Source organism: Taudactylus pleione, unplaced genomic scaffold, assembly GCF_031769625.1.
Source record: "Taudactylus pleione unplaced genomic scaffold, aTauple2 ptg000270l, whole genome shotgun sequence".
Classification (NCBI taxonomy): Eukaryota; Metazoa; Chordata; class Amphibia; order Anura; family Myobatrachidae; genus Taudactylus; species Taudactylus pleione.
The window spans coordinates 8138733-8152320 of NW_028284672.1; the positions used below are offsets into that span (position 1 = coordinate 8138733).

The following is a 13588-nucleotide window of genomic DNA, read 5'->3' on the forward strand; positions in this document are numbered from 1 at the left end:
AAGAGTCCCAGGAGAAGTCTTTCACAAATGTGCAATACTCCTCCGAGGTGGCCGGAAGTCTTTTATTTTTGTAACCCCCCTTCAGTGTGCGGTGTGGTACATAGGTGCATTTGGAGTGATACACCTCCTATTGCCTCAGGCTAGCTCTCCAGGGTGTGGGCAATACCTGAGAAGGGGGTCCCTGACCATGCAGGCTTTATAACAGTCACACATATAGATACAGGTATAGATAGACACATGCAGCAACAGTTCTATTGAATAACTTGGGCACCAGACCTTCTCTTATAAAAATAAACCAATTTATTTCTCTCCTCCTGCACATGACTTTACAGGACAAGGATATGGTTACAGCAGCTTCTCCTCTCCCTCCAGCTCATATATTTGGCATGTCAGATGGTATATGACAATCTTATGGATATGGTTACATTACATCACACTCTTCTTCACCAGCACAGTCTTTAAGCACAGTCACAATGAATGCTTTGCATTTTACCCACACAGGTCCACCTGGCCCTTTGCTGGCTGGTGCCTGTAGTTCTCCACTTCATATGTGCAGGTCCACCTAGCCCTTTGCTGGCTGGTGCCTGTAGTTCTCCACTTCATACGTGCAGGTCCACCTAGCCCTTTGCTGGCTGGTGCCTGTAGTTCTCCACTTCACACGTGCAGGTCCACCTAGCCCTTTGCTGGCTGGTGCCTGTAGTTCTCCACTTCATACATGCAGGTCCACCTGGCCCTATGCTGGCTGGTGCCTGTAGTTCCACAGCTTCACACACATCTCACATAACTTCTTTTGCACTCTGCCTCTCCTTTGTCTCTTCTAAGACAATATACAGAGTGTCTCATACACAGTCTGCCTCTCTCTGCTCCCCTTCTCTATCACATGGGACAGCAATATACAGACTTTTCTATTGCAGCTATCAGACTCTCAGCTGCCGTCCATCCCTATCCTACAGGAATGGCTCCTATAGCCACACTGCTACCACAGTGACCCCCCCCCCCCCCTTTAATGGCTGCTGGGGGGCTTTTATGCATAAGGGACTCCTCTGGTACCTTAACAGTAAAAGCTCCTGGGAAATTCATCTTCCCCATCTCTTCAACACATATACTTGTGTCTCTTACCCCTCTCATGGGTGCTGAATACTTCACTGAGCGGCTCACACTGCAACCTTCCAGCTCTTTCTCTGGTCTCTCACAGACTTTATCTCAGTGGTCTCACTCCAGACCTATTTCTCCTTTGGCGTTAGATGGGCATCGTGGCAGTCACCATGGCCCCGCCAATCTCCCCCTGCCAGGGGAGCACAAGGGCTACATTTCTGCTTCCAGCTCTGACTCTCCCGAAAGATGTCTTCTCTCCCCCAAATTCTTCTTCTCAACTCCCTTTGTTCTCTCCCCCTCCTCCCTCTGCTCTGCCAGCTACACACCCAGTCTTCCCACCCATGCGTGTCTATCTCTCCAGCCCCTCCTTTACCTGAAAACTGATCCCAGGGTCTCAGGCATGTAATATCTACAACAGGAAGCAAGCTCTAACACTGAGAGGGGTGTATTTACAAATACCATCCCTTAGAGGGTGTTACATATTTGTCTTCCCTACGAGTTATCTTTAGTACATAGAAAGTGAAATTTTGTTAAAAATGAAAAAGTCTGTCATGAAACGGACTGCTGCGATTATTAATAATAGGCCCCTTAAAGCTGTGGAATACTTTTGTGTAGCTCACAATTAGTAAGGTTTTAGTCCATCCCTCTCTATTTTGAGTGATTTAAATATCAACTTTTAAAGTATTCCTGACACAATTTCTTTTAAACTCAAATTGCAGATGTAGCCACCGTCATCTTTGCCGCGAAGCGCACACAGCATCACGCATAGCGCAGCTCTCTCGGGGCTGCGACTAGGCGTGACCTGCATTCTCCCCATTGAAGTTCTCATTGAAGCATACGCACGCCATAGAAGCGGACAGTCTTGTCGCGCCATCTGTGCATCGTGGCAACGATAACGGCGACTACATCTGTATCTCAAGGGTTTTTATGTTCTCTATCGGCACCGGAGAACCAATTTCTTTACACTTATTCTAGGGTCATGTTGTGAGAACCTTATCTTCTTGGCTGCTGATCGAGATTACATCCCTGGGTGCCGGACTTATTATTTGTGATATACACTTTAGGGATTCAGAGTTGCACACAAGTTGGCCGCATTTGCATCCATATTGTCTGAACGTAGCTAAATGCAATTATTTACCCATATGCAGAGTTGTATGCATCTATGCAACTGTACCACCCTTATCCATACTCTTGGTTCCGTAGTTGTAATCATTATCAGTGCTCATTTGCACCAGCTCTATAGATCTGCAGGTGCAAGAGTTCTGTCTGAAAACAGATGGAACTCTGCATAGTGCAGACTTCTGTCTACACCAGAGGTTCCCATACGCTGTCCTAAAGGCACCCCAACAGTTCAGGTTTTAGAGATTCACATATTTGACCACAGGTGGTTAAATCAAAGTGACTGAGGTACTAATTAAGTCACCTATGGTCAAGAATGGATATCCTTAAAACCTGGACTGTTGGGGTGCCTTGAGCAACGAGTTTGGGAACCTCTGGTCTACAAAATACTGAGCCTACATTCTGATTACGTTGCATACAGTACTATTCAACATTACCTGCAGATGCATATACTCATCTAAGGAGCCTGCTCAGTCCGAAAACATGCAAGAACTATATGCAAAATGGATTGTCGTGCAACTATATATCGGCCCCTTATTGTATGGGTCTTCCACACAGCAAGAGTCTTTGAAACTGTAAGCTGTCAAAACTGAGGCTACAGATACATCTCTGTTTATTTGCTTGGTTTTTTTTTGTGGGAGTGGAGGGATTTTATTTTAATATTTTCTTGCCAAGTCTTAACAATTTAAATATTTTTGTTGTGTGCATTATTTTCTTTTACTCAATTGAGCCTACACCATTTATAAACCAAGGTAATCGTCACTTTAACAAAAGTCATGTTTTTTTTAGTGCAGCGCATGCCAAGAATACTACATAATGTCACGGTAATGCAAAGAAGGTGCGTTCTAATTACTATAAGGACTTTGGTATTACTACAGATATACTGAATGTATCCCACCACTATATGCGTTTCCTGGGACTGCAAGTCAAGAATTCGCTCCTGTCTTTCAATCATGCCTTAAGGTGTATCCACCCTTCTACAGCGAAAAACTGGAGAGCTGTCCATAGCAGCCAATCTGCTTCTGTTGAGTGTCGTCCCCCGCCCCACATCAGGGGGAGTTGGGCCGGGGGGGGAGGGTGACATCTGCCACCCAGGCCGCTACAATTTTAAAGTTATGGGGCCGCCGGGTGGCTGCAGCCGTGCTGCATCACATGCGCTGCGGACGGCAGACAGAGAAGCAGCTCCCTGACCGCTCCATTTATGTTATTCATACAGTCGGAGCATCTCTCTGTCTCCCGGGCCACCTGTCACATACCTGTGATGCAGCTGCAGTGTCTGGCTGTATTTGGCAGAATGCTGATTGGTGGATGGCTCTAGCCCCATCCACCAATCACAGTGGTGGGATGTCTCCCCACACTGATTGGTGGATGGCTGGAGCTATCCACCAATCAGAATTCTGAAGGCTGCAGGAGGAACAGACAATAAGAGGGACTGATTACAGCAGGGTAAGTATGCTGACTGTTCAGAGTTGTATAGTTGGGTTGCCTCATAGATCTGAGGTCTGGGCACTATTTGCAAGGAGGGAGGGAGAATAGATTTGGACCGGGTTGGGTATGGGTTGCCGGCGGGGTTAACATAGTGACACTTTTTGGTCGGTATGCTAACCCTCCCTTTCTCCCTACCCTAACCCTCCCTTTTTGGTGCCTAACCCTAACCTTTGGGTAAGATGTTTAATGAGAGGGTATTTCTGGCATTACTTTTTAATTATGGAGTTGCTTATGTGTGTGTATGGGTGGGATTAATCTAGTGCTTTATTTTTAATAAGGGAAGTGTGTGTGTTTGTGTGATGGGGCAAATATGTGGTTTGATTTTTTTCATGAGGGAGGAGGGGGAATATCAAATTTGTGGTACAGCTTTTAATAAGGTGTGTGGGGGGTCATATCAGGGGTAGGAATTTTAATAATGGAGGTTTGGGTCAGTGAAATCTGGGGTCTGATTTTAATCAAATGGTATAAAATGTTTAATGAGCGAGGAGAGGAGGTCAGATTTGGGGGTTTATTTACTAAGTGTCGGGTTCTAAACCCAGCGCTTTTGATTGTGTTAATGTCCAAAATTTAAAAGGGCAATGCTATTACTAGCCGTGTTTTGCTAGCCGTTCTTTGCTAGTTAAAGCATTGCCCTTTTAAATTTCAGGCAATAACACGATCAGAAGCGCCAAGTGTTAGAATTGTATAGACTATAGAATAGTCCCTGCTTTGTCAATTGGGGCTAGTAGGTTTTTTATTTGTTTTTGACATGAGGTTTTTTTTATATTTAATTGCTACATAAACCACACCCACATTACATAAACCATTCCTGCAAGAATTTTGTTACACCAATTTTTCCATTGCTGGTAAAACAGCTGGGGCCAAATGCTTGTGTTGCCCCCAGGCTGAACGTTGCCAGCCAGCCCCTGCTCCTATGGACATTTGGCAGCATCGCATCCCCCATAGAAATCTATGGGTGATGCTGCTGCCTGTGGGAATGGAGCGATCACAGCAGGTATAGGAGTTACCTGCTGCGGTCCCTCCTTTATACATCATGGGGAAACTTAATGTTTGTGGTTAACCCCGCACGGGTGTTTTAGGGGATTATACCTCAAATATACAATGACAAGTGGGCCCCTGTGAGAGAAAGGATACTATTTCTCTTTCATCAACTATACTGACTGCCAATCACTGATCTGCTAATGTAATAACAGCCGGTGATTGGTGCCACACTGCCCTCCAGAGGTGTAACTAGAAAATGTAGCACTCTGGGGAAGGAGCTTGGTAATGCCAGTGGCCATTCATTGCACATTATCACAGTGTCTATCAGCCACTAGCTCTTGCACCAGTTAAGCAATAGCTGAAGTACTGCGGCTGCGCAGCGTCCGGTTGCCATAGCCACTAATACAAATACACACAGGCCGGCGGCATGGAAGAAGAGGAGTACGGAGGCGGCGATCTGACCGTGTTCTCCGGCTCCTCTGAGCGCGATGTGACTTTCAGCCGGATATTCTGGAACTCGGTGACTCTGCAGCCGCCGTTGGAGTCCAGGCTGGTGTCCGGGGACATGAAGCAGAGGCTGCGGGCGGCCGGGGAGCCCAGGCTGCGTGAGTGGTGGTGGCTGGGAGCTGGAGGGGGCTTGTGGTTAATATACACAATTATATACGTACACACAAGATGGATAAAAGTTATTGGATGTAATAAATGTCCCTCACTCCTAGGTTCCAATGGCATTTACTGTAAGCCAAACCTAATTGTACAGTACTCTCATGCTTATATGTACAGTACAGGTAAGCATGAGTGTACTCTATACATACTATATGCAACCAGGTGTTTTCATAGTTGCCAAGTCCGCTTATTAACAAGCTTATTTTTCTTAAGGTAGCTTGTTTTTAGGGCTTGAATAGTCAGGTACCACTAATAAGGTAAGCACATGTTACATATCTGCTTCATCCAGCAATTTATTTTTAATAAATATATATTTATAATATATTCACACCTATAACAAACACCTACAATATAAATAAACTCAATAATCTATCATCATATATATTTAATACCATCAATACATAATAAAAGGAAAAAAAAACACAATTAATTAACAGTAATACATATAGGCAGATGGAATGTAGTTTGGAAGCCGACAGTCTAAATCCCGACCACCGGCTTCCAGACGTTCTAATCCCGGTGTGGTACTAATGCCAGGCGTCTAAATCTAGACGCCTGTTATTAACCAGACACCTGAAGACCGACGCCCGGCATCCCGATCGAAATGATGCCGGGCGCCAGGCGCGGACAGCCCGGGGGGGGGGGGGGGGAGGGTTAAGTTTAGGGCTCCCAGGGGGCCTTAGGGATAGGCACCCACCCGGGAGGTTAGGGTTAGGCTAGGGGAAGGGGGGGTTAGGGTTAAGGGGGGGAATTAGGTTAGCGATACTTACCTTAGGGACGATCGGGATTTTCACTCTTGCCGGGCTGCCTCTATCGGGATTTGAACCCAGGCAGATTTATGATGGGGAGCTGTAATTACTAATACACAGCTGCTCTCTATATTCCATAGCCTGCACATTTCTGATTGACAGGCGCTCAATGTTCAATTACGTTTTTATGAATATTCCAATGACCCATACACATATCATTGCTCCATATAGCACAATCGCATCAATATCAATAAAGATTATAAAGGAGGGAAGCGCTCTGTGGTGAAGAGAGGGAATACGGTTCTATGGAAAACTCCAGTAATATTAACTTGTTATGATGTGGTGTAGTACTGATAAATGTTAGTATAGTTTTTAAAGTATAATAAAGTCAATTGAAATTGTTTATAGAATGTCCGGTAGGCAGTAACTTGAGGCTGGAACTTGTTGATATCATAAACTGAAGTCTATATAAAAGTATATATCCCAAACTCTTAGGCAATAATTGTAGGCAGTGAATTCAATATAAGTTTGAGGACAGTGATGGAATTAGGATCCGCATCAATATCAATCACTGGGCCTGATTCCGACCTGGATGCTGTGGCGATTCGGTCACTAATGACCAGTGTTTTGGTTACTGCACCGGAGCCGCAATGCGCATGTGCCACGATGCTGCTGCAGCAGCCCTGGTTGCAGTGTAGAGGAAGCCACAGTCTTATTGATAGATTGCGTCAGTTTGGCGATGGTGAGGAGCGTCTAAAACGCAGGCATGTCAGCGGCATTTTAGGGGTGTGCCGAAGCCAATGACATGGTCTTCCGATGTAGATTCACTGGCCTCGGCAGCTTACTTGCAGTGGACATTCCAAACAGCCTATGGATTGCTCAGATATCCAATGTTTGCCACGATATCGCCAATGGTGATCCATAGCTGCGTCTTTGGATATAGTCAGCGGATCAGAGCAGCCAGAGGTGGGCGTCTCACTACACAAGATGCCACCTTCAGCATTACCATAGCGTCTGTGCTCCGCTGCGGCCGAAGAAGCAGCACTGACACCACTTGTGTCCACCTCTGAATCAGGCCACTATACCATCACAGTATACAGTTATCCTGCTTTCATATAACATTATCTTCCATATTATAATCACGGACTCTTACCATATACATAACACCCACTTAGTTTCAATGTTAGTCACGTAGACTCTTCAGCTTATTTCCTTTTATTCAGAGGGGGAGAAAGGGAACTAGATCCTAAAATATTTTTTAATTATTGGCTCTTAAAAATAAATGGAACATTTACAATAAAGATAAAAATCTGAATTTAATAAAAGATAAAAATATAAATGTAATAACCGAACATATTAATATGCACAATGGGATGCGGTCATAATACTGACCACGGGGATTCCGATGTTCAGAATCCCGGCGCCGGAATCCCGTCATTTATCAGAATACTGGCGCCGTCATCCCGACTACCAGGATCTCGAAGGTAAGTTCTGCGGTTAGGGGGAGGGTTAGGCACTAGGAGGAGGGTTAGGCTGAAGGGAGGGAGGGTCAGGTTTAGGCACTAGGGAGGAAGTTATGTTTAGGCTGCAGGGAGGGAGGGTTAGGTTTAGACACTAGGGGAGAGGAGTAGGGTTAGGATACCGACTGACAGGTGTCAGGATCCTAACCCTGTCGTGATGCTGGCAACGGGATTCTAACCGCCGGGATCCCGAGTGCCGGCATCCAGTACCCATCCCTTCACAATATATATACACATACAAGAACACAGATGTATCATCTAAAATAAAATTTGTAACCTGGATACTTGTAACTGTAAACAGATATAATGTAAAGTGTTGATAATTAGTCTATACTGTTTAGAATTAGTGATCAAATCTCAAATCTTATTTCATATTTTTAAATGAACCAAAATAGAATATAGATCTATGCACCAGATATTATTACAGTAGGCTACTTTTAATACAGTCCCATCCTAAGAATCTACATACAATAGATATTAGGACCGCCTTGTCTCCTTTCCCAGTATGAATGTAGCAAGTGAATGACGATAATGAGTTATATGAGTGCTATAGTCCATCAAGGATGGTAAATCCAGAACATGCAGTTGCAATTGCTCACACAATATGATGCAGTGGAGAGTGGCTGACAGTGTGGTAAACCTCAGCCCTCGCTGGTATCCATAAGGGAAATGAAGTGTCTCATATATTTCCAATAATCGGGTGCTCAGTCAGAAGGTACTTGGCTGGGAAGTCCAGAATCCGCTGGGCACTGACGCGTTTCATCTGAATGACTTCTTTATGGCTGACATCACTGCCAGTTTTATTCATCTGTCCCACCACTGCTGTCCACATCGTAATAGTGCAAGTTGCTCAATAGACAAATTGAAGGAATATCCCAATTAAATAAAACAGGCGGTGCCATTACAAACATACCATTGGTGAAGAAATTCTAAGTGTAAATACCATCTCGTGAACAGGTGGGAAAGTCTTTGACGAGACGCCAAAATTTCAAATAAGAATAAAGGTAGACAGAGGGTAAAACCATTTAAAATACAAATTCCGACAAATGAACAAAGAAGTCAAAATTCAGCAAGAAATTCCGTCCGGCACTGTAAACTGGAATCTTGCGCTGTCCCTCGATTCATGGGGGCTTAAGTATTCCAGAGATAAAGGTCGCGTCCAGTGGCGGCTCCAGAGGTGGGGCTGCAGCACAGTCCAAAATTCAAATAGGGGAACCACACCAACTGCCAGTGAGTCCCAGCCATCTATGTTTAGCAGTGTTTAATAAAGACAGTTGGTGTGACTCCCCTATTTGAATCTTGGACTGCGCTGCACCCCCACCTCTCGTTTCTGCATCTTTATGCTAATGCCTTGTCCAATTTCCAAGCAACTGTCTTAAGACAGTGAATTTCCGTCACTGTGCACAGTTGGCGCACCATAGGATGCACCATGGAAACTGGCACCAGCTCTATGGCAGGTGCAGTGTCTCCAGGTGAGTATGGCTTCCTGTGTGAGCGGCTGTGCATCTCTGAATGCCCGCTCTTTCAGCGACATGCCCGTGTCGGCTTTGCCACCCCCGTTTCCTCCCAGGAATGCACAATAAAATTCTCAAACCCTGGATCTAAAACGTTATGCGTCTCTGTGCGCAGACAATCGGGATGCATGCGCGGTGTGACTTGGATGCATAGGCAGAACAAAAAACATCGATCAACTGTGCATATATATCGGCAATGTGTCCACCTCTGAATCATGACAAAGTAACCGCAAATACAAGTTAAACTGGGCATAGTGTAACACAGTTCTAACAGGTAGTTGTTATGACAACCTGTCAATAGGTAATGCTCGTACTACCCAAGACCTGTAGGTAGAGCAGGGGTTCTCAACTCCAGTCCTCAAGTACCAACAACAGGTCATGCTTTGTGGATTTCTTTAATCATGCACAAGTGAGTTATCTATTTTGCTGACTCAGTAATTATCCCACCTCTTTCTACAGACAGAAATCCTCAGAAGGAAAAAAGGCTTCCCAAACAGTCCTCAAAGAGAACAGTAATAAGACAAATTACTCCCAAGCGCATCCGTATATCTGGTACAATAAAGGATATCACATACTATTATATTGCGAATAAATCAAACTTTATTATAAGAGAAAAGGATATTTTTATAAATTCAGAAAAGTATATATATATATATATATATATATATATAATAGTCAAAATTTCATATGAGTTTTATATATATATATATATATATATATATATATATATAGGTAATAGTATAAATACTAAAAGTCCTTGTAAAAATTCCTTGATAAATCTCTTGAATTAATAAACAAAGTCTAATATATAACTAAGTGGGTGTCCAAGTGTGTCTCTAATGAATTATAAGCGAGGACTGTCTAATACCGGTATACGTAAGTCACAAGTATACATACACAACAAATACGGCACATATATATATATGTATATGTAAGTCAGAAATCCACTTCCCTCGCCACTCCCAGATTTGGGGTGCAAACCTGCACTCACCATTTCCAGGCGTGGGGGTCAAAGTGGCCTGTGACCACATTGCTTAAATAAATAAAAACAGAAAACTCATCACTCACCATTGTTAAATCACTCACAATATTACATAAATAATGGGGTTTTGGTTCATGGATTAATCAATGCATTTAAGCCTGCAGCCCACATCACAGGACCCCACTTCTCTGCAGGTCCTACACTATCTGTCATACTTATATATATATACACACACACACAGGTTGAGTCTCCCATATCCAAATATTCCGAAATACAGAATATTCCGAAATACGGAATTTTTTTGGCATGACTGAGATAATGAAACCTTTGATTTTTGATGGTTCAATGTACACAAACTTTGGGCACAAATTATTAAAAATATTGTATAAAATTACCTTCAGGTTGTGTGTATAAGGTGTAAATAACACATGAATTTCATGTATGTACACAAACTTTGTGCATACAACATTATTGAATATATTGTATAAAATTACCTGCAGGCAGAGCCGGCCCTAGCCAATTTGGTGCCCCCTACCCCTACACACACACATATATATGTATATATATATATATATATATATACGTACATAGTAATGACCCTGTAGTAGTGCCCATATGCAGTAGTAATACCCCTATAGTGATGCCCCTGTAGTAGTGCCCCCATAGTAATGCCCCTGTAGTGCCCATATACAGTAGTAATACCCCCATAGTAATGCCCCTGTAGTAGTGCCCATATACAGTAGTAATACCCCCATAGTAATGCCCCTGTAGTAGTGCCCATATACAGTAGTAATACCCCCATAGTAATGCCCCTGAAGTGCCCAAATAGTAATGCCCCTGTAGTAGTGCCCATATACCCCATTGTAATACCCCTGTAATAGTGCCCATATACCCCCATAGTAATGTCCCTGTTGTAGTGCCCATATACCCCCATAGTAATACCCCCATAGTAATGCCCCTGTAGAAGTGCCCATATACCCCCATAGTAATGCCCCTGTAGTAGTGCCCATATACCCCCATAGTAATACCCCCATAGTATTGCCCCTGTAGAAATGCCCATATACCCCCATAGTAATGCCCCTGTAGTAGTGCCCATATACCCCCATAGTAATACCCCCATAGTATTGCCCCGGTAGTAGTGCCCATATACCCCCATAGTAATGCCCCTGTAGTAGTGCCCATATACCCCCATAGTAATGCCCCTGTTGTAGTGCCCATATACCCCCATAGTAATGCCCTTGTAGTAGTCCCCATATACCCCCATAGTATTGCCCCTGTAGTGTCGCTTATAAAAAAAAAAACAACAACACTTACCTTAAACCCCGCTCCTGCATCCGCCGCCATCCTGTTCGCCCAGCTGCTCCTCGGAACTATGGGAGAGACATTATGATGTCTCTCCCATAGTGCGCATGGGGAGAGCCAGAAGCTGGAGTTCAGGAGAGAACTCCAGCCTCCGGCTAACGCGGTGCTGCAGGGAAGGAGCCAGGCGTCCGGCTTGGAGCCTCCCTGCAGCACTGGGCTGGAGGACACTGGCGTCGGGTGCAGCAGCGCACCTGGTGCACGTGCACCTCCAGCCCTGCCAGAATGAGCTTCTGTACAGAAGCTCATTCAGACCTGGGTCCTGGCCAAACGCTGAGCTGCCGATTGTGGCAGTGCCAGGGAGGCAGCGGCAGGCGGGGGGAGCTGCACCTTGGGGAAAACAGCAGAGTCGTCGGATGCCCCTGGGCATTCCTGTCGCCCCTAGGCATTTGCTTATAATGCCTATGCCTAGGGCCGGCTCTGCCTGCAGGCTGTGTGTATAAGGTGTATATAACACATAAATGCATTCTGTGTGTATATTTGGGTACTATTCCCAAGAAATTTCATTGTGGAATGCAAATATTCCAAAATACGGAATATTCTGTCATCCAAAATACCCCTGGTCCCGAGCATTTTGGATATGGGAGACTCAACCTGTGTGTGTATATATATATATATATATATATATATATATATTGTGATAGGATCACTGGTAAAGTGGTCTGTGACAGGTACATTTGTCCCAGATTCCTGTCTTTTGTGTTTTAAACCCCCAGGAGAAAGTCTGCAGTGTAGCAGGCTTGAGTTTCAGCTTTTTGAAAAGCCGGTTTGGGACCTGGGGGTTGTGGGTGAGAGGAGAGGGAGGGCTCCACCCACGGCCACTCCAGGTTTTGGTTCTCGCAGCCTGGTAACAGGCTTGTTAGTTTTCCACCTGAGAGTGGCCAATATAAGGCTAGTGTGTTTAGGGCTGAGTGTCTCACCTGGGAGAGCAGACAGGGAGTTTGCTCAGAGACACTTGAAAACCTATCCGTGAGTGTTGTGCTGTGCTTTTGTTGCTGGCGAGGGCATTAGGCCCTGCCAGGTTCTGGTAGTGAGGGAACTACCTGTGAAGTTAGTGCCCCGACAGGGCTAGGATTTATGTTTATGTTTTCTTTATGTTATTTCTGACCTTGTACAATAAAGACTGGCGCCGACCAGCTTGTACTTGCATCCAGACTGGTGTGCTGCTTCCCTGCTGCTGTGTGTGTGTGTGTGTAAGGAAGGAGTCCTCTACCCAGGAGAGGGACCCCCTAACCTAACTGTGTCACAATATGGTGGAGAATGCGGGTACCCACACACACTGAAGTTGCAGCGAGAGGAAAACTTTCCGTTTAAAAATTAAAGGGACAGACACCCAATTGGTGAGTGTGGAACTAACACTGTGTCCTTGGAGTCCCATAGAGGAGGCGTCAGCCAATGCTCAGAGAGGCAAGGTTCAGCTTCCAACCTACACCCCAGGACAAAATGGAGGACATTATTAAAGCCTTGCTCCAAGCTACAGCAGCTCAGCAGGAGACAAACAAACTTCAGCAGGAAGCTACCTGGGCTCAGCAGGAATCCACCAGGGTGCAACTGTTGGCCTTGGAGACAGCCCAGAGGCAACAACAGGTCGCCGTCGAGGAAACCCGCCAGGCCTTAGTGGAAAACAGCAAGGCCTTAGCGGAAAACAGCCGGGCCTTAAAAGAGGTGGTACAGCACCTGGTCGCCCAGCCCAGAGATGTTACTACTGGTCCTCCCACCACCACTCACTCCATACGAGCCAGTCACTTCCTCCAAAAGATGACTTCGGGCGATGATGTGGAGGCCTACCTCACCGCATTTGAAAGAACGGCCGAAAAGGAGAGTTGGCCCAAGGAGCAGTGAGCAAGTCTGGTGGCACCTTTTCTGTCTGGGGAGCCACAAAAGGCCTATTTCGACTTATGCCTGGCTGATGCCAAGGACTATAAAAAACTAAAACAGGAGATCCTAACTCGCTTGGGAGTCACCACCTTTGTTCGTGCCCAACGGGTCCACCGCTGGGAGTTCCATATGGACAAGCCTCCACGTTCACAGATGCATGACCTCGTCCATCTGTCCTCAAAATGGCTACAGCCCGAGACGCTTACGGGACCACAGATCGTGGAAAGGGTCGTGATG

At 45.2% G+C, this 13588-nt stretch overlaps 1 protein-coding gene across 1 annotated transcript in view; it reads left to right on the plus strand.

Annotated features, from left to right (window-relative positions):
• The first annotated feature begins 5094 nt into the window (after window positions 1–5094).
• The window catches only part of HOATZ (HOATZ cilia and flagella associated protein), a 74459-nt gene continuing 65965 nt past the window's right edge, over window positions 5095–13588 (plus strand). Inside the window, exon 1 of the mRNA XM_088481420.1 lies at window positions 5095–5288. Within this exon, the coding sequence (XP_088337546.1) occupies window positions 5111–5288 (178 nt within the window). The 5' untranslated portion in view covers window positions 5095–5110. The remainder of the gene's footprint in view (window positions 5289–13588) is intronic.